At 40.7% G+C, this 21,963-nt stretch overlaps 2 protein-coding genes across 2 annotated transcripts; both read right to left on the bottom strand.

Annotated features, from left to right (window-relative positions):
- Nucleotides 1-14,348, bottom strand: nectin3b (nectin cell adhesion molecule 3b). Its single transcript, XM_070844038.1, has 6 exons — nt 14,270-14,348; nt 6,661-7,008; nt 5,328-5,627; nt 4,015-4,132; nt 3,624-3,775; nt 1-671 (listed from the first exon to the last, which is right to left on the bottom strand). Exons 1-6 carry the CDS (start codon nt 14,346-14,348, stop codon nt 1-3), a joined length of 1,668 nt encoding a protein of 555 aa, XP_070700139.1.
- Nucleotides 14,349-19,180: 4,832 nt separating this feature from the next.
- Nucleotides 19,181-20,092, bottom strand: LOC139213351 (odorant receptor 131-2-like). The gene has a single exon (XM_070844029.1). The coding sequence runs from the start codon at nt 20,090-20,092 to the stop codon at nt 19,181-19,183; it is 912 nt and encodes a 303-aa protein (XP_070700130.1).
- Between the last annotated feature and the right edge of the window lie 1,871 nt (nt 20,093-21,963).

Consider the following 21,963-nt stretch of genomic DNA (forward strand, 5'->3'; position numbering starts at 1 on the left):
TCAAACGTACCACTCCCTACGTGAGATGACAGACCCGTCTGTGTGAGAGACGTAGTCGCCGTCTGGCCCACTATCGTAGCAGTCATCTGACATGTAGGGAGAGCCGTTTCCCCGAGGTTTAGGTGAATGGGGGTATCTGGCACATCTGGCCTGCCGTGGACTAGAATACTGTGTGTGTTCACGGTGGTGGTTCTGCTGATGGCTGTGGTGACTGCTCTCCCTCATCGCCCTGGTGTAGCCATTAGAGGGATACTCCTCTCCATTGTAGTTGTTATAGTGACGACGGTCACGCTCATGTTTGAGCTGGCGGTCGCCCCACTCCTCTCGGTCGTGGTCCTGATTGCAGGAGCTGCTGCCAGCTTTGGTAGGGTGGAGCTCATGCTGCACGGGGGCTTTCTGGAGGTCATTGGGGCCCAGGTACTGCTTAGTGTAGTAGTTCCCGTGGAAGGTCTGCTGTTTCCGTAGGTAACACACGCCAACCAGCGACAGCAGCAGTAGCAGGAACAAGGCCCCACCCACAGCCCCACCCACTATGGAACCAAGATTACTCTCAGGTAGGGCTTCGAGTGTGGGGGAGCTGAGAAGGACATGCCCCTTATCGTCCACTAAGGTGGAGGAGGAAGAGCCGGTTAGGACAGGAGCAGTAATGGTGGAAGGCATGGTGGGAGGCTCTAATGGAGGGAAGGAGGGTGAGAGGGGAGTAGAGGGTGGGAGGGAGAGATGAACAGACAGAAGTAGAGAATGTCAATGCCAACTACATCAGCATTTTACTAAGTAGGGATAAGCTAAACATCTAAACTACCACACATACTAAACTATGGAGTACATATTTACAGCTAGGGGTGCAACGGATCACAAAACACACAGTTCAGATCGAATCAGGTTTCAGGAGTCACATCAAAAAGGAAACCAATAGAACTTAGCTTTCCATTTATGACTTAAAGAATTTAAAGAACATGTAAATGAGAAACTTCTTCCCATTGTCTTAAATGACAAACATTCAAGATGTTATTAGCAAACTATATAAAGGAGCATTTACACAGTAATTTGTGCTGATTGATTCTTTGGGATTCACCATTTCCCATTCACATGAACACACAACTGCTCCTTTCAAATAATCAAGTCAACCGATTGGGCCTTTCACTGAACTCTGCATTGAGATTTAGGGAATTATTACTTTCAAGAGTAACAGTGGTAGTAAAACTGTATTTCACACCATCATGGTGAAACTTTGCAATTTATCTGCAGATGACATGTGTGCCAAACCATGAAGGGAGATCTGTACTGATCAGCTACGGTCCGTTACACCACTAATCGCAGCAGCCTCAGGTTTACATTCTTCAGAGGTAGTCTTCGATTATTAAACAGCGACTGGTTAGTAAAACAAGACATTTTAGATGATGGACAAATGTTTTGTCAAAAGCTGGTTGAGCAGTTAAAATAAATGGCACCACATCTTGACAAGAGGCATCACTACATCCCTGGTAAGGTTTTTCAGATTGTCATTACAAGATAGTAGTGTCTAATATTCAGAGATAAAACCCACTAGTCACAGTAGTCACAGATCTAAAATGGCTCAACACAAGTATTCTCTATTCCTTTAAAAAGGTTTAATCCAAATGTACATGCACTCTTTGGTCAAAGCAAGGCATGTTATCACAAGATCAATTAGAAGGGCACAGACCTCCATTGAAGCCAATAGCCCAGCCTCCAATGATAAGCAAAACAGAGTGCAACCACTATATAGGCCCTATAGACTATCTAAAAGAAGTAAACGTGGGTCCCGGGTCTGAAGCCAATGCAGAAGAACCTTCTGCATTGGCTTCTTCTGGCTGGCAGAGGGAGTGCTTGGCACCTCAATATCCTTCATGTGCAAATTCAAGGGAGAACCAGACACATCTGTGAACTTGTGTTTTTGCTCTGGCAGATGTTTCTGGCCACCTTCCTGCTCAGACAATTTTCCCGCCGACCAGGCCTGAGTTGGGTGGACGAGGACTGACAGGAGCGCTGTTGAGTCATTTTCAGAAACGACCAAGATGGCTGCTGTAGAACGTTTTTTTTTTTATCTGCTTTCACTTCAGCATTGAATTGAAATAGACTGGATCATTTCCTCTAAAAACAACCACCACACTTTAAGCATTTGTTGATAAGACATATGTTTGGTGTACTTCCAACAGAATTTGGGTCCATTTTTCACATTTCTTTGCTCTGATTGGTTGTAGGTCTATCCAGTTGTGTCTAGAGGTGTCAAGGTTTACACCTGTTGATAGCGCCCCTTGGAGAATATTTCCTTTGTGGTGTGCCATATTTTAGGATTACACACAAACCCACATTGGGTAATGCAATCCAGCAAAAAAGTTGTGATTAACATTACCTCTGTGAAGTCACTGCAATTTTATGTTGACGTCGATTCAAAGTGGTGTTAATTTAACCACATGCAAATTTTGTAATTTTTTAGCCTGAACAGCCTCAAAAATGACTAGCTTACTTCCAAATGTTGATGTTCAGTCATAGTATTAATATTACTGCATATAAATATGCATCTTGTACCCAAATGTAATGATGCATTTCCACTATTTGACACCACTTTCAGAACTCCAACCTTAGAATGAACTGGATTAGGGCCGATACCCATAAAACAGAAAAGCCAAAAGCCATAGTCAGAACGAGCTAAAGTAATGGAAAGAACCCGGGTCTAAAAGCTTTCATGGGGCTGCAAAATTGCTCTGCCACTTTAGCCTTGGTGCCAGGCCAGATGAGAGGAAAAGAGTCACATGCGAGAGAGGACAAACATAAACCCAAAGGTTTGTAGTCTCCAAGTATACGACTCAAAACTCCATGCAGAGGCAGTGAACTGACATGCGAGCACAACCAAAGCAACACACACACACACACACAACGTAGGATACACCAACATGTGTAAGCTTGCACACACCCGTACAGGTCCTCTCAAAGGAAAATGAAATATGGATGATAAATAATAAATAGGAGTTGAAAAGAACTAGTTAATGTTTTATGAATCTGGGACATCATCTCAGTCAGGCTGCAGGCTTTTGCCTCTTACTGCATGACACATGCCGAAATAAAAGAAACACAGAAAGGAAGAGAGAGAGAGGGAGAGAGATGTAAAAAGAAAATCACAACGTAATCGGAACTTCATTCAGGAAGAGAGCCTCCACAGAGAAGATGGATTTTGTGAAACCAGAGGAACATGCTCATCATACACAGAGGGGCATGACACACTTAGAAGCCAAGCCAAGAGGACAGAGCAGAGGCAGAGCACTGTGGTCTTAAGAGGCCTCAAATATTTGCAGCTGTTTGGCCCAGCAACTCCCCTTTTGAACATCTGCAGACCTAATGTTAATCAGGGCTAATCGGCAAGCAATTAAGACTAAATGAAAGGGTCAAATTTGATCATAGCCAACACATTGCACCTGGGTGAATGCTTGATAGACCGTCAGTATGTACAGAAAGGCCGAGAGTGATACAGTGTCACATTTCAGCTTGAAGGACAATGTCACAGGCAGTGATACCCTCTATGACGTGCGTGCAGGCAGTGTGCATCCTAAGGGAAGAGCAGGCAATAGGAGTCAGCTGTGTTCCGGTGTGTATTATCCGCTCACCTTGTATGAGAATGCGCACATCCCGACTGCGGAGGTTGATGTCATTGGCAACCTCACACCTGTAAACTCCCGAGTCATTCTGCTGGAGGGGACGCAGGAAGAGCAAAGTGCTGTTCATTATTTCCACCCCTTCTGGCATTTCACTGTCCAATCTATGATGAAAGAGAGATGCATATTTAGACACACCAGTGTTGTGTTAATGTTTGAAAATATTTGAGAAGTAAAGCTACCATTATTCATCAGTTGCTAAACTTCTATTTAGCTTTCAGTAGTCTGCAAAAAGTGCGTTTAAGGTGTGCTGAGCCGATTTCTCGATCTCCAACTCAGTGCTTGCTCGGCCTGTTGTGTTAATTTTTACTCATAAGATAAAAGGAAAATGTCACACACACACCTGATCCATCTGAAGTGATGAGCCGGTGGGTTTGCGTTGGCTTTGCACGTCATTTGAACGTTTCCCCGACCCACATACCAGTCTCCGTCATAGCCCACGACTGAAATATCAGGAGCATCTACACAAAGAAGGGGAAAAAACGGAGATATCACTACAAACTGTTCAGAAACCAAACAACCTTAGAAAACTGTTTTACTGCAAAGACTGAGCAGCACTTCTGCCTAATGTTGAACTATGTTTATACCCAAAGTTTTCATATTTTGAAAATATTTCTGCTGTGATATTTGGTTTAGCTGGCAGAGAGTCTGTGCTTTACGTCAGCAAACAGATCCAAGATGACCGTTTGCCTAGTTTGTGTGTGGCATTATATAGAGTCTGAGGTCGGTCATGGCCTAGAGACGTGAGCTTGTGTCCTCCAAATATGCACTAAGGTGATTGGTATTCTAATACAAAACAAAAAAATCACTGTTCCATACATTGAATAAGCATAAAATCAACAATTAACAAAACAGTTAAATACATCTGTCAACAAAGGAGGTAATTTCACCTCTTTCAGTCTATTTGCAGCTGGTACTCTATACATCTATAGGGGCTTACTGACAAAAAACATTTTCACTTGACAGTTTAGGGGCACACAGGCATGTACAGACATAGAAAAACCTACAGAAATATAGACCTTGAAAAAAAGAAAAATCAAAGAAAACACCAAGGACATCCTCTCTTCAACCATAATTAATACCTGTGAGGAAACCGCATAGATTGTCCTTGATTTCATCTCCGTCAATTCAGCTGTTTTTGAAAGTGAACTGTTGTTGAAGTGCTTCACATAAAATAAAAAAAAAACAACAACACTAAGTCTAAATCACTAAATCAACTGACTGCTTCAGGAAATTAAAAAAAAATCTTTTAAGATTGTCTTCCTGTACTTTCTACTAAATACAATGTTTAAATGTTCAAGGACAGTAAAGGAAGGGAGTGAGGAAATGGCTGCCGTCTCATTCACTTAACAGCTGGGAACGTTCTCTTGGACCTCAAAAATTCACTCCATTTTATAGTGTAGACTCTACTGCACCGTCTAATCTGCTCACTTTAGGCCTGCCAGTTTATTCTGGCCTGATCAGTCTAATAGATTTACAACACTTATCTTAAAAAAAAAAAAAAAAACATGTTTCTTTGTGGTTGGATATGTTAAAAAAGAACCAAATGAAAGTCTTGCAGCAGGGCAGAATCAATAGTGATCTATGCATCTACTATAATGCTCTCGCTCAGCTGTTAATATGTTAGCCCCAATAGTCACCGATAAAGGCACCCACACTGCACATTGAGCTGGTAGGGAATCCTGAAGTCACTCTGTAGAGCCGGGTGGCGGACCACACAGGTGAGTGTGTGGCCCTGGATGTGACGCATAGGCTGCCAGAGGTAGCGCACTTGGGTGCTGGTTGTGCCGTTGGCTTCGTCCAATAGCTGCACTTCTGACTGGCCAAAAAGGTTGGACTCCCAGGACACCTCAGCAGGGGGACGGGCCCGCTCGGCAATACAGGTGGCCACCACAGTCTCATTGCCACCATCGATCAGGGCAGTTGAACCAGCAGACACGTAGACCTTCGGCTCCACTGCGATCCAGAGCAAAGATAACATAGGGAGAAAGAGAAATAAAAAGTTATGGTTGAAAGAGTTGGAATTTCGTGACACGTCTGAGGTCATTTTACAGAGTTAATTGCAGAGTTTTAATGACATTTCTATTTTACCGACACCATATTACTCCACAACTGCTTTAGCAAAACTCAGAAGATGGGAAACTGCTATTGCTTATAGGTCCTTTAAAACATGGACTAATATTAGACTGATTAGTGACTAATTCAATTCAACCTAGTCTGATTGATTTATTAGTACTGTGAAATTTATTTCAAACATATTGTCCAGGACCAACAATCTAAAGTGTATACAGCTCGACTTTGTGGCTTCAATTAACAATTATTTCCATTATCTAAAATTGGGCAGCTGTCAACGAATTATTCGGTCTATAAATTAAGAGTATGTTTTCATCACAATTTGCTTGTTGTGTGCACCCAATAGTCCAAATCCCCAAGGTATTCAAGCTACTGTCAAATAAGCTTAACAATTGATATTCAATCAACTAATCAATTGAATTAACTAATTGTTTCAGCTGTACATGCTATAACCTACAGGAATTTCTGAAGACCCAAGGAAGGGCAGTGTTGAGTGTGAGCTCAACAGGGCAGATTTATTAGTAATGTTGTTACTACCACCAAAAGAATGCACCGTTCCACTGCCTTATGGCATGCTGGGTACAACTCGCTCTCCATTCACCACTACAATACAGTCAAAAACAGATGAAGTAAGAGAGAAAAGACAAACTTTTCAAAACATTGGTGATGTAACTTTCAGGGAGAGCGCTTTTATTTTAACTTATTTTAACTTGTTAGCCTCCCAAATAGCTAGTCGTTAGTAATGATTAGGCCTAAAAAAGTTAGGAAAGAGTTTCTGGATGAGCGCTTCTTGAGAGTGCTGCAGGCAGCAATACCAGGGGCCAAGAAATGTGCCTTTTCTGAATGGGCAGTGCAGTAGTATTCCTGAAAAGAGTTCGATTTGTTCCATAGAAAAGGTGTGAATAGACATACTTACCGAGTACATTGACAGTTGTGGAGGCTTGAGTGTTTCCCAGAGGAAATGTTGCAACCTTACAGGTGTAGATCCCAACGTCAGAAAAGCCCACGTTTTCCAGTACGATGGTGGCATCATGAGAAGAGGGTGAGCGGAAATACAAGCGCTGGATAAACTCTGGAGGGATGGAGATGCCATAGCGTGGGTTGTACACAGCCACTGTGACAGAGCCTGAAGGCAGACGGCGCTCCCAGGAACTCTGAGTAAGAGTAAGGTTTGCTCCCACCTCAACCCTGCACTCTAACGTCACGTTCTTCCCCAGCACAGCATTCACCCTCTGAGGCACCACCACCTGACTGCCCCACACACCTGCCAAAGACACACACACACACTACTTTAACCACATACAATCATGTTCATTTGCAAATGAATGATTGATTTAACACCAATAACTGCAGGCACTTCCACTACACTGACTGTGTAGTCTGATTGTTAAAACATATTTAAAATGTATGATGCTCACTTCTTTTGAAGCATAATGCACGCTGCAACTAGAGATGCACCAATTGGAATTTTCGTGGCCGATTCCAATTTCGGATTCTGTTACAGTCTGGCCTGCTGATTCAGTGGGAGCGAACCAATGTTTGTTTGTTCCTCCACGGTTTTGGTTTGTCCTTACAGGTACTAAATTGACGTTCATTGCGTGCAGCAAAGTTCAGATTTTCACAAATATAAAGAAATTCATATGATTTACTTGAGGGGGAAACGTGAAAGATGGCTGGTCATAGTTCACTGTTAATATGATAATGCTGTCAGTTGACTGCCGTCCTCACTGTTCCTCCCATTCAACTGTATTCACAAATTTAGCTCTAGGCACCTTGTCTGGTATCAACTGGATTTTTAAATTGATCATGGTTTGGCATCATGAATGCATTATAAAACCTGGACACCAGACCTGAAGATGGCACTTAGAGTCCAATAACAATTGCTCCCCTGGTGCATGTGCTAAAAAGGTTAACTTCTAGGCTACTGCTAGATTTATGTGGCTCACTGAACATGCGCAGTAGTGTTAATCCCATCATGCCATTCAAACAAAAAGGTTCATGCTTCAGGATGAGTGTGACAGTAGTGAGTTACTATGGGTGCAAAGTACAATCTGTGACTTATCACAAATCAGTCCATTCAGATCACAGAGTGATTAGTTGGTGCATTCCTACCTTTTCAGATACCAAAACCAATACTTGACAAATGAATAAATATCTACTTTTATGGACACTAGAGCTGAAAATAATCCACAATAATTTTGATAACCAATTAGTGGTTGCAGTTATTTAATCAAGCAAAGATGGTAACCTCTTTGGGTTCTGGACTGGTTGGACTAAAGACATCACTTTGGGCCCCAGAACTTGTGTCAGAGCCCTTTTAACATTTCATAGACTTAATTGATTAATCTATGATGAAAAACATTATTTGTTGCAGCGCTAATTGACACGGAAGACAATTAACCTTTCAAGTTGAAAAGAAATGCATTGCTTGATTCTACTCAATGTCACAGATAACATTTTCCATTTAAAAATATCAAGGTGAACAAGTCATCAATCTAACACTGAAAGACAAATCAAGAACATCATCATGATAGGACCAGTGAGTCAAGAGTATTTCTGGTGTTACCTCTGACGTCAGTCATTAAAATAATTTCATATCTGTACAAGTTCAGTACCATCTGACATCTGTGAGTATCAGCCTGGGATCAAAGCTTGATACCACCACAGCAGGCGTCGGGCTTTAACAAATAATACACAGCTGACTGTGTGACTGAGTGTTCCATTGATGAATTTGTTTTGTCTCTATAGCTTTCCTCCTCCTGACCTGAATTCAGGAATTAAAAGCAGGCTGTCTGTATGTCCCTTTGTCCAAATATAACTAAGCCATGCACACTGTCACCTGTACTTGTCAGAAATGTGGCATGTCTCAAAAGCAGAGAGCTCAGCGTCGTGTTGAGGAAAGTCAAAAGGGATATGAGAGAACAGACTGAGAACGGCAGACAAGAAAAGAAAAAAAAAAAAAAAAAGAAGACGGGAAGAGATATGCTAACATGAGGATGACATCATTGCTGAGAGGAGAAAGAGAGGCCTGAGCGTGAGGAGAGGCGAGAGCAAAGTCACGTATGTAACACAAGTGAGAGGAAACGTAGCACCAGGATTCCGGTAAACAAAAAAAACTGAGGAATTACGTTACTGATTTAGAAAAGACAATATAACACTGCCAGACTGCCAAAGCCCTCAACCAGATCTCTAATTGCAACAAGCTGCCAGCAGGAAGACATCATAAATCAAAACCTGCTGTGCTGCTTGGCAACTGACTGCAAATATTCTATTGTTGTTTTGCCAAAAACAGCTCGCTTTCTCTGGCCAATCTCCCTCTAAAAAGGCCATGTCCTCAAATATTAGTACTGTAGGAGAAAGTTTCAATACCCATGAAGTATGAAGAGCAAATTTTTCTTTTCCTCTGCCATTAATAAAGTTTGAATTTGTGAGAATACTGCATTTGTTGTACTTGTTTGTGTTTCAAGTTATAGATTCAGTTACTAAATAGAGCTTTCAGATAACAAAATAAAAAATCCAGATTGGTGTGATTATATTGCATTGTAGTATAGTTAAATTTAAAGTTTGACACCGCAAACATTCAATGTTTGCCCAGATTATTATTTTTTATTCATATACAATTGCAGCAGTGGGGAAATGTTCAGCTGTGGATACACTATTGAGTTTATAGGGTATTTAGGGCTAGTCTAAAGTCACACAAATACATGTGTGCACACAAAAGAAATGATAGTTGAAACCAGTAGTCAGATATGCACATAAACATTTGTTTTCCTTGTTGTAATCATTTCTCCAGTTCAAGCCAATGAGTGATCCCTTCCGAAAGGGGTCTCCAATGGAAATGATGGGAGACAAAAAAAACATTCCCCATTCTATGCAAATATACATGACGTCCTAATATGATAGTTCAGCATCTGAGTCAGCCAAATCATGTTGGTATCATCCAAAGCTGCAGTAGTTTTAGTGCAGAATTTCCTCTGTGTTTCCAGTGTCACTGGCCAATTTCACACTGTGGAAAGAGGGAATTCTGTACTGAAAAGATGGCACCCACTAAATTTGGCTGACTCGGACTGCTGACGCCCAATATTAGCTTCAAATAAACTTTGGAGTGAGATTTTGCATAGAACCAGGTCTGTGGACATGGTCAGTTATCACTTCCACTGGCATATACGGAGGACATTTTTTTAATGGCGACTATGAACATTACAACACCTGACAATTCTTTTAGGACAGACCTAAAACATGTGAATAGCATGCTCAGATAATCTAAACAGGGAAGGAATTACTTATGACAGATTTAAACCTGTTAAACATTGCACTGGGCATTAAGGCAATCTTACATCACCGACAATGGATCTGATCTTATTTGATATAAAAAAATAAATCTGGAATACAACACATTCTGTTTTTAAAAAAAAAAAAAGGCCAATGATATTCACAGTCCTGGCATCCCTTTCATACAAGTATTTGTTCGCATTAATTAGTTATTGCCTGCTCTACAAAACAGACTTCACTTACATGTTACTGGGAGTTCATGATTGCAGAACTGAGCAAGCTGCCATCGGAGGCAAGTCGCTGTCAAACTGAGTCAAGACAAGAATACACTTTGTGGTGGCTGGAGCAATCTGGATCTACTTTAAATGATTAATCAGTCATGTGACTTCTTCCCCCCTGCATACTGTTAGCTTCCAATATGTAATGTACAGTTCACTCACTTGGAAGGCAAACAGGGATATTGTGGACAGATTGCACAGTAATATAGGGTCAGGCGAAGGGAAGGTTTTCATTTCCAAATGTCACTACACTGAAAGTCTGCTTTACGCTGTTTGTTATTCAGAGTCTGATTACTTTAGAAAAGATTATTTTGATTTGTAACGAACAGATGACCATCAGAGCAGCCTCTCTACAAACACGTCACAACATGATAGAGCCAACACATCAGGTCAGAACTTATTCAAAGATATGGAGGCTCCACAACTGCCGCCAAGCAGGAGTGAAGCTGTTCTCAATGTAAAGGGTTAGTTCAAAGATAATGTTTGCCATTGTACAGTCGCCAAAGTTAATTAGCAAGTCATCCGGAACAGAGGATCCTCCATATGAGACAAGTGATCAAGTAAGGAGGGAGCGAACTGAGAAAATATTTAAATAAACTGGTACTTAATTGCACATACTGTGCATGTCACCACAAATGCCCCACAGCAAAGTATTTAATGGGCACTCCATCAAAGCAAAGAAACCACAAATGTGGCAACACAGGCGGTAAAAGACTCAAATTTCCTGAATGAAAGCATGATGCGCTGCATTTTCCCCTCCTACGTAAGGAAAAAAATAAAAATAGCAGCTACTACACAATATAATGTAAGCAAGCCTTGGCCTAGAGTAGGAAACTGATTTTACAACTTATTATATCTGTCATGATAAGGCTAGAAGCTACAATAACAGCAGAGTAAGAGGAACGAAAGCAGCACTTGTCCTGCACTGAATATGTAATGCAAGAGGTGGTATAGTGACTGAATTAAATTTTTATTGGTGACATGACGACAACCTTACATAAGCGTGCCCTCGTTTTCTCCAACTAAGAATAAAAAAGTGATGGGAATAAGGGCAAAGTCTATCTGATCATATATGCAGCTTATCTTGACATAGCATATAAGAGAGTTTTCTCTCCTCTTCTTGTGCTTTCAAAAAAAACAAAGAAACCACTTCAAGTTCTTGCAATCCTCATATCAGAGAGAGCAGCTACTGTAGACACTTTTAGTTTAGTATACATCTCTCTCTCACACACACACAAAAACAGATTATAGATATCCTGGCATCAAGGACACATTGCTCCCTGGGGATACTCTGCTGCTCGTTCTCACTTTAGTCAATATTACCTTCACACGCACCACTTATGTGGCAGCAAGTGTATTAATATGTGTGTCTTGCCAGAGGGCAGCGTGTCTTGTTAAAAGTGGAAATCAGAACATAAATGGTGATGTGTTAAGGTGGAAGTGGCAGAGCCAGCTGTGCAGAGCAGGACAGGGAAGGGTTGAGTGGCCGTTTGACGGCGAGGCTTCAGACCTTCAAAATCAACTTTTTGCTCATTCACACTTGATAACTGGCTGGATCGCCCTGCGCAAACGGAGCACTTGCACGAGCTGTGATGCACTACAGATTTCTAGCTGACTGCAGAGGGCAGTAATGCAAAAGCGCAGGAACGCCAATTATTTCCAATATATGGAAACGACCAGATCACCAGTAGGGCGTCTTGTGTAACAATATTCCAAAGAAAAAAAAAAAAAAACAGAAGAGAACCTGACGTAATACAAATCACAGGCCATGAAACACCACAAATATCCAAATAAAAGGGGCTTTACAAGTATGTTATGGGAAAGCATTTAACAGTTGCCATTTGTTGGGCTGCAAACCTGCACTATGTTCTATATTACCAAATGAACGGACTACAAATAGTGCCACTATTAATGGAGAATTACGTTTCTTAACCTATGCTAGCTAATTCGTGTCTTGTTTTGATTTTTTTTGCCCCTTAGTGGCAAGAAATAATGTAGCTTCAATAAAACAGTGCAGCTATGGTAGGCAGGAAATATTCAATCCTGAGGAAACTGTTCTTGTTCCCCTTTAAGGTCCAACCATTAACCATGGTAAGGGTGGATGCATCTATTTGCATTCAAAAAAGGCACAAGGTCAAACTCCTCATTGAAATGTACAGCAGACTTAAACTGAAACTAGACAAATGGGCACCTGTCTCTGCTCCTTAACCTGAACTCTCTAAAAAAGTAGTAAACGCTCTCTTTAGGAATTGGCTTTGGGACCCCGGTAATAACGCGACAGAACATGCAGTACATTAATAATGTGGTTTCTGGGTCTAGACAAGTCTTTAACAAAAGGAGTGATGGATCCTTCTATGTTTAGAAGTTCAGAGCTTCTCTCCTGTGCACGCTGTCCTGTGACTTAAGTGCAAGAGGGGCCATCCACAACATAAAACTACGGTAAAGTGCAGAGTATATACACATCATGGCATGTGCATAATCACTTCTTTTCCCATGGACAAGGGATAACGCTACTGATGTGACACTGATGTACTACAATGGTCCTCTGACTAAACATGCCTAAATAAAAAAGAAAAACAAAAGTCAATTTTTGCCATCCCATGTATTGTATACATGTTAATTTTATGGTTACAACACAGCCTACTACTGAGTTAGTCATCAGTGCTAGAAAATTTAGTGAGTTGAGTTGTAGGGAGTTGAGGTCAGTTGAATGGATTCTACATCGGATTTTGGATGCAGTTTGTTGTTGTGTTGCATGTTACTGTATTACACTGAAAGTGTCCATATATTATGGGTCCTTTTCTTACCTTCACATCTTCAAATCAAGAGAAATATAGTGAGAAACCAAGTGGGGAGAAGACAAACTGTCTGGCCCGTTTCACTCATTGGTCAGAGAGGACACTAGACTATTGATTGTGCATGACCACAGTAAAGGTCTAATTTAGTGTGATTTTCACTTCGCTAAACAAGATATTTTACTCAGGGAGTCATTCGTTTTGTATATATCACACTTGATAAAAGCTTCATATTATTCATACATAGCCAACATGTTTCTTAAACAGTCATCTTAATCATCAACAATAACTTTCCTGTGGTTTTTTTGGTGAGGAAGTGGGAGTTGGCTGCTTCAGGGGGAATACATCCCATCACGTATTGCAATGTTCAGCCATGCATTTTCTCTGGTTTCTTCTAAACACAATGTGCTACTTTCAGAGCAGATGGAAGGACTGTTTTGAGACCGAGTTTGAGCTAAACTGTAGTGTCCTTGCTTTTTTTTTTTTTTTTTTTGAGTTTTTAAAACACAGCAGCACTTAAGCATTATGCACAAAGTTGTTTCAGGGTGGAGTTGGTAAATTTCCCACCCCTTGATTAAACCATAATGAGCTCAGGCTCCACTGCGGGCACATGGTGGCTGACCCTCATCCCGACCTGGGCGGTGCTGACATTTAGCATCGTCTTCCCGGACTTCATTCCCACAAATGTAAGTTCCTCAACATTTCTGCACACGCCTTTGTGTAACACTTAGTATAGCACCGTGTTACTTGGATAGCAAATGTTTCTGGAGCTAATATGGCTGCCACTGAATCTGCAATGATAGGTTGGGTAACAGTATATAACTGAATATCACTGTCTGTGCTCCTCGGCGGTTTCTATGGACGGTTTCTATGGACCGTTTCTATGGACTGTTTCTATGGCAGCCGCGGGTAGCACCATCATTCTCGGTGGTGGCGCTGGCTAGCTACCACCGAGGCGTTCAAGTTAACTTGTAACCAAGTTTCATTTGGTCTTAAAATGACACATGCAACACTTACTAAACTTCAAATAAGCCACGCGTAAAGCGCAAGGTGGTGGCTAGTTTAGCCCACTCGTTGGCTCAGCACAGATTTCTACACGAGGCTTTTTCTCAAAACTTCTGTGTAACGTAACTAGAACAACAACAAAAAAAAAAACTACCATACAAAATCCCGGACTCACCTGTAATACTGCACAAAAGGTGAATTAACGCGACCCTGCCCTGCTGTCCGAGGTAACTCCGGTGAGTAGACGGTAACATGATGAAAAGCAGCGCAGTCTCCTGCCACAGGACCCAGGCGTCGGCTGCATGCCAATTTAACGGTATGTGGAGAACAGAGGAACCTCCTCAGCAACAACTCCGGACTGCATGTGGACTGTACCATCCACCCAGCACGGAGCGGGGGGACCGGCAGCTCACCTGACAATGGAAGTGAACGGCCACTTGACGAGACCCTACAGCATCATCCCCCTGTAGGACTGATCCATTAGTATACACATTACGTCATCTCTGTTGATAACCCGACAAACAATTGATTTCTAAATCACTTTATTTCCCGCTGTCTTTGCTGGGCACTCAGTGAAAACACACCTGCATGCCATTAGTGCAATTAAGGGTTACTTGGTCTGTTTTGTTCGTTTCTCTGTCAGTCAGCCAGCAGGGTATTTAGGAGTTATTTAACATATTTCAATAAAATTAGATGGAAAGTTAGGCTACTGAACTGATCTGAGTGCAAATGGAACCAGCATGTGAACAAAAAGCAACCCTTGAACTTTGAAGTATAGGGACCATTTTGTCTTGACTGCTTGGTCCAACCCATTTATAGCCATCTAGGCCATGTCTTTTTCTGTCTCCGAAAAAAAAAAAAATCACATCTACAACTTTTATCCGATGTTCTCAAAAACATTCTCAAAACATTACACATTTGTCTGATCTTATAAAAGTTACATTTATCTTTTGGCATTCCATACTACTGCTACAATTCTTGGCTGAGCACATCATGCAAGATAAGAAAGAATAAGAGAAAAAAATGCTCCAAGCAATCTTTCAGATTCTCATAGCATCCTGTTCACAGGTGGCGCTACAGCAACAAGCATGAATGGCATGACCACTGTGGCTGCACATTATTCACAATTAACCTTTTTTTTAATGAATCAGGTATTATGACATGCAATAGCAGTAAAAGCATCTGAACTGCACAAATGTAATAAATAACATCATTGATGGCTGTGACCCAGCTAGTTTCACCAGGTCCAGGGCCCTGGTTGAGGTTCACCAGTGTGGCCTCCTGGCACACTCTGAACTGAGCCATCGTTAGAGTTATCACCTCGACCTGTGTTTGCCCTGCTAAGACAAGTCTGCAGTGCAAAAGGTCTTCTCTGTTAACCCTGGCAGGTCTTCTGGGGTATCCCTGTTGAGGATAATAACATGTGCTGTCAGTGTTTTTTACATAGTTTATGGTGGTAGATAGATTTTGAAGGTCAAGTGTTTTGCTGTAAAGCTCATTAAAGATGGATTTAATAGCATTTGCTCTGGGTGGTCGGTCGTGGCTGCGTGCGTCTGTCACATGCAGACATATTGCTGCTTACAGTCAGTCAACAAGTTAATCTTTGCAAAGTAAATGTGGGTGGGATGGAGGCGGGTTGGGGGGGTGTAGGGGGGGCAGCACCCTCTTCTGCTGACAGAAAGCTAACCAGGTCAGTGCTTTAATTTGAGTCCCACTGCTGTCCTCTGGAGAGCCACGAGGGATACAATTACTCTCCCACCATCCCATTCATCTGCAACTCTATAGTGAAAACGTTTGTGTGTGTGTGTGTGTGTGTGTGTGTGTGAGTGAGTGAGCAAGCGCACTCACTAGCATGTCTTTTCTCTAATCCATTTCAAGTGGGTAAAATGAGCGCATTGAATATTCCCATTGTTCTTAGGTTCAGCCTTAAAGTTTTGCCTTGAGTGCAGTGCGTCAACATGAAAGCTATATGTTGCTGTGAAGAAGAATTTATGATGAGAGAGAGAGAAGCGCAGACTAAAAGACATATATAATTCAATTTGGGGCCGCCTTCTAAAATCACAACCATATTAAAATGTGTACATTACAAAGTTTCCTGCTGACTTTTCCACAACCCCCCCGGAGCTGTAGACTTTTCCATTAGACATCATTTAGTCATGATGGGCCCCACTATCATATCATTTCTTGTGTGTGTGTGTGTGTGTGTGTGTGTGTGTTTTTGTTTCATATTTCTGTTTTCTTTCATCAGCAGCTAATTTTTGAAATGGAACTTATCTCTAATGTGTCACGAATATTCCTAGACCTTGTCAACCCCACAGCACAGTCAAATGTTTTGTGCCCACCAGGGTTTTTAGCTAATGAATTTAGGGATGGTGGCCAAAATAACAGAAACACACATGCAACCCATCACAAAAGCCTTGTAACAAATGCTGCTTTTGTGGAGATATTAGTGAGGCGTTCATTCAACTCTTTCTTAGGCTATTACAACTGCCTTCACTCAATTTATCTGTGACAATGGCAGCAAAACGAAATGCAACATTCTGTACACAATAAATACTTCTTTTACAATAGTATTGTTTGCAGGCTGCTGCACTGATTTAAATTATATTATGTATGCATCCTTGGTATTTAACCACATCCATTTTGTGAAGTTTCCACAGACTGGTAAAAAAGTTGGTTGTCATTACTTTCAGGTGATATTTTAGAACATTTTCCAATTAGTAGATAAGCTTTCTGTTTGTCTGTACCTTCCCTTGTTCATGTATTTGGCTCAGAAATAATTCTCCTTCCTGGACGCACTCGCTTTGAGAACGCCGGTAAAACTGAGGCTGTGTTAATGAAACCCGCCATTATTAAACTAAAGCCAAAGAATCCATTTTCTTGGTCGAGGATGTGAAGGATGTTGTGATCATGATAACAACCTCTCCCTACTGCTGTCGCTCTAAACTAAAGCTGCTCTTGTCACCAGGTACTTTCTCCCTCTGGAATGTTTTTCAACCCTTCAAGTGCTCTTTCACGAAGGCCAGAGAGGTTTTGAGAGGGCTTAAAGATTGTGGCAGAGTAAAGATCGCTTAAATTAGTTCACCTCCTGCTCAGACGCTTCTTTTATTCTGCGGGTCAGCACCTCGCTCCCTGTTTACCCACATAAATTGGTCTCTCTCTGCTTTCTGTGTCTGTCCTTTCTCCTGCACAAGTGTCCATCTGTGAGAAAGAGCAGGAGACTGGAATTTCATCCATAATATCACAAGTTACTGAACATCCCTGTTTTTCATAAGGTCATGCAAGTCTCTTCTGCCATTTGCTTTCATATTAAAGACTGAAAAGATGCCATATTCTTACATGTTGAAGAATAGAAGTACACTCTATGGTGGCTACAGCCACAGTTTAGATTGTTGAACTACTTACAAGCCAAAAGTGACATCTGCTGGCTAAAAGGGTGAATTATTTACATGCAGAGTCAGATGCTGTTAAAAAGTGTCTTTTCAGCTTCTAACATCGCTGTCTTGTCATTGTCTCCTTGTAACTGGTTGTAACTTAATGACTTTTAGTCCAGTTATTATGAAACGTTAATAACAAGTGATTACTACTTTAGATATGGTGACTTATCTTGTCAGATTTCATGATATTTGATGTCCAATTTTGGCACAAGGTGAACCATCTGAGCCATTGTTATTAAAAGAAAACTGTTTTAAACTGTTTCCCTTTATATTCTTTACTGATGTATAAAATATATATATATATATATATATGCATTTTGTATTTCAGAAACCCATGGCAAAAATGCACCATTTGTCGGTGTGACAAGCTATACTAAACATAATGTTTTCATGCTCCTAATAAATTCTGTGTATTAGTGTGTAAATCTGTTTTGGTCGACTAATGCCACACTCTGTTGGCATTGGGAAAAAAGCTGTTGTTTTTAATTATGTCAAAAGAGCCCAGAGATAATTATAATTATTCACTAAAATAGGACACAGTGTCCTTATTTTCTATGTTTACCTTGATAATACAAAAAGCCAAAATACTCGATATCTGATTAAATTTGAATAATACAAGCAAAGAAATATCATAAATATATCAAATATTTATGAGCAAAACACGAACAGCTGTCTTCTCTTTTGCTTCCAAAGTCATGCTGCAGCTGTGTTTCATATATGTACAAAGGGTAACAGTGGAGTCTACATGTTAATGTGAATGAAACATTAATAAACCTCAACCAGTTCATTTAAGAGCTTTTTATAACAAACATAATTTTGCTCTCTAATAACACAACGTTAAAGGAAGTTATAAGAAACACATTTTTGTTACATATTTTTTTACAGTGCTATCACTGGTACCACAATCATACTGATCATTTATTTTATGTCAGGTTTGTATAGATACTCTAAGCAGGTAATTGTGCATGAAAGACAAATAAGAGTAAATTGTACACTTCTCCATCTTTAGAGGTTTTGTCTGATTACATAATTCCTGATCATCATTTTGACAGACGGATTTATTTAAACCATAAGTACATCAAGACATTAACATAAAACAAAGAAGTAAGTTATAGAGAACAGTTGTGAATTTAGTGAAACAGATATTTGTCATAATTTATTACAGTCCATTATCAAATCTCTGTAAGTCTGTTAATATGTCCACATGTGGTTGATGATTGTCTTTAACTAACACAAAATTCCGTAAAAAGGAATTTTAAGGATGAAACTGATCTGTGAGCAACATGTAATGGCTTTCAAGTACAAAATGAGAAGAAGAGATTGAAAAAATGCTGCACTTTGTTTCTTTGTCATCAGTAAAGTCCATCTTTTACCACAAAAACACACATGGGTCTTTGAAGACAACATGGACCCCGGCAGAAAGCCGTCCACCTCTGAGCCAGGTTACCTGACGCTTGCTCGTATGGGGATGCTTGAATCCTTAATTTTGAATTCTTGAGCCTCTCTCTTAATTAAAGAGTTTGGCCTATACCTGTTCTTTATGGAAAGCGTCTTGAGATAACATTTGTTATTAATAAATAATGAATGAATAAATAAAGATTGATTATAAAAACAAATAAAAACATAAAACACAGTTACTGTATTTGAAGTCAGGACTCGGGAAATGTCTTATCAGTGGTTCTGAAGCCAAAGGTGAAATAATATTTGAAGACATGTCTGAAAGTGCGATCTCTCAGGCCATATATGAGCGGGCTCAAACACTTGGGGAAAATGATGAGGGCTAAAAAGAGGCCATACCGAAGACGAGCGGCCATTGCAGGATTTATATTCGACGGGCCATTGGAGTTTATCGTGTTAAACAAAGTGGAGGTGAGACACAGGCATAGCTGGAGCAGATGCAACAGCACTGTCTTATGGGCCTTACGGGCCTTACAGACATTAGAAGAGGCTGACTTCACAGTCTGCATGATAGCAATGTATGTATAGATGATAATCATGCTCACTAATACAAAACTTATAATAGTGAAGGCTTTGTTTAAAGTTGTGTAAATTTCTAGCCGCAAGACACTGTTTTTGTTGCAGAACCTTGGCAAAGTGAAGCTTATGTTCTCAAGACTGACAAACAGGAAAAGCTGAATGAATGACTCTAAAGAAGCAACTGACCACATAACAGCGATGGCTACACCCATCCTCCTGCTGGTGGCAATATCAGCATGCCTCAGTGGGAAACAAATGGCAACATACCTCTCCAAAGACATCACAGCCAGGTTTAGGGGTGACATTTTAACGGTGATGGTTGCGAACAGTGTGACAAAAATACAAACATAGCTGACCATTCTGACCATGGTCACAGCAAAGAGGTACAGCAGCATCGTCACCACAAGCTGCAGAGAGTCAGTGAGGAGCAAATGGCCAAACAGGATGTAACGGGAGGACTCCAGGAGGAGAGGCTTCCTCAGCAAGGCAAACAGCATGACACCGTTTACATACAGAAAGAGAAAGCATGGCAGCATAGACAGCACAGCTCTGGCAGGTGTATTGACTTCTGTCGTTCCATTCATGGCCACAGCTTCATGCAGCGTCTGTAAAGGCGTGGCACACAAACACATCCAACCGTCAGGTCTGAAACAAAGACATTTTTAGGGATTCAAAATAGAAAGAAGTAACAGCAGAGAGCAATGAATAAATATATCATAATAATAAAAAAAGTTAAATGCATGATAAATAGATGTATTACACATTACGTACTGTACATGTTACTGGTTTGGTCTGACTTCATTTGATAGTGAGGGTTTGGAGGACAAATCAGGACTAAATCAACCTCTAGCCAATCATGTCCTTCTTATAAGTAATCTGTGTATTACATCATCACCATCACGGCCAGCCAGAGCTCTGCATTGCTTATGGTTTCTTTTAAGCAGAGTTTGAGAAGTTACATGCTACTAGAGCAGTACATGTAATACTTGTTTCCTTGTTTACAGTAGCATAGAAATATATTTAATCTCTTCACTGTTATTTCATATTGTTAATTTGCATTGGAAATTCTTTGGGGGGATTTTGAAATGGCCATTTGTGACCAATGACCACATGCAGGCTGCTGTATAAACCAAAATAGCATTCAGACCATTGTATTACAATTATACTGCACTATTTCAACTTCAAAAATAAAGCAAAAACAAAATAAAAAGTGCACCAGCTTCATTTGATATTTTCCCCCTATATTTCTATAAAATTACCCTTAGACTGCAAGTTTCAAGCAATAAAGTAATCCCCATAATGACTCTCCAGCATCCTGGTGTAGGTTCAGCTGGAAATGTCAATTGCAAAAATAATTGGACACTGACTATGTAATGTGACAATGTAACCTAAACCAAAATTGGTTTATCGTGAGCACAGTGGCCATTTTCAGTAGCAGCTTGTCAGTCTCAGCTGTATTCTCTGTCAACCTCAGCTGGACTGGATTAAGTGGCTGTGCACTCCATTTCCACAAGAAGAGTCCATTTGAACAAACCACTTAAATGGTACTCTCAGTTTTGTGAGTGGAGATTCTAGCTTCTGTGTTAGCTCAGTAGCCTAGCCAAGTCTGTCGCTGGGCAGCGGCTCAGCCTAGTTTTTCAGCTTGGTTTAACTAAGTAAGGGATAATTTTTTTCTCTGGCAAGTGACCATGGTATAAAATGGATAATGCCTGACGAGGTGTCCATTATCAGGAATTAATTGAACATCAGACCATGATTACTTGGGGAAAAAAATAATGTTTATCTGTTCATGTGTTTTCCATCAGTTAATATTATTCACAGCATGTTTAACAACACAATAGCTAGCTAATCAGCTATGCCACTGTCACCAAATCAATATGAGGTTTTTCACAACAAATGAATGACCATGTGTAACCATGGAACTCAGCAGGTAGGTTGTTCCAAACATATTGGAGAACTAACCATAGATCCTCTGTGGATGTAGGCTGCCTCAAATCCTTCTGTCTCTTCATGTAATCCCAAACAGACTGGATAATGTTGAGATCAGGGCTCTGTGGGGGCCACACCATCACTTCCAGGACTCCTTGTTCCTCTTTACACTGAAGATAGTTCCTAATGACATTGGCTATATGTTTGGGGTTGTTGTCCTGCAGCAGAATACATTTTTCTGCACCCCAGTTCCTGTATTTTTGTGCGTTATTGAGTCGCTCTGCCTCATTTCCAGATCAGAGGTTTAGCTTTTTGGCCACAGTTCTTCCATGAAGACCACTTCACAAGGCAAAGGCAAAATTTTGAAAATTTCATATATTTGAATGCCTTCTTACTTTACAGCATTTCTTCACACCTGCCTAAGACTTTTGCACAGTACTGTACATGAATTTAATTGCAATCCATGTTGTGGAGATACAGTATTTCACCATTGACCAATGTGTTGGGCCAATAGATGAGAGTCATG

Source organism: Pempheris klunzingeri, chromosome 14, assembly GCF_042242105.1.
Source record: "Pempheris klunzingeri isolate RE-2024b chromosome 14, fPemKlu1.hap1, whole genome shotgun sequence".
NCBI classification, from domain to species: Eukaryota; Metazoa; Chordata; class Actinopteri; order Acropomatiformes; family Pempheridae; genus Pempheris; species Pempheris klunzingeri.

Coding starts and splice junctions, on each gene's coding strand:
- LOC139213351 (XM_070844029.1), bottom strand. CDS start 20,092: ATGAATGGAACGACAGAAGTCAATACACCTGCCAGAGCTGTGCTGTCT.
- nectin3b (XM_070844038.1), bottom strand. CDS start 14,348: ATGTTACCGTCTACTCACCGGAGTTACCTCGGACAGCAGGGCAGGGTC. Junction 4,133..5,327: donor CTACCAGCTCAATGTGCAGT/GTGGGTGCCTTT, acceptor TTCTTTGTGTAG/ATGCTCCTGATATTTCAGTC. Junction 672..3,623: donor TGTGCGCATTCTCATACAAG/GTGAGCGGATAA, acceptor TCCCTCCATTAG/AGCCTCCCACCATGCCTTCC.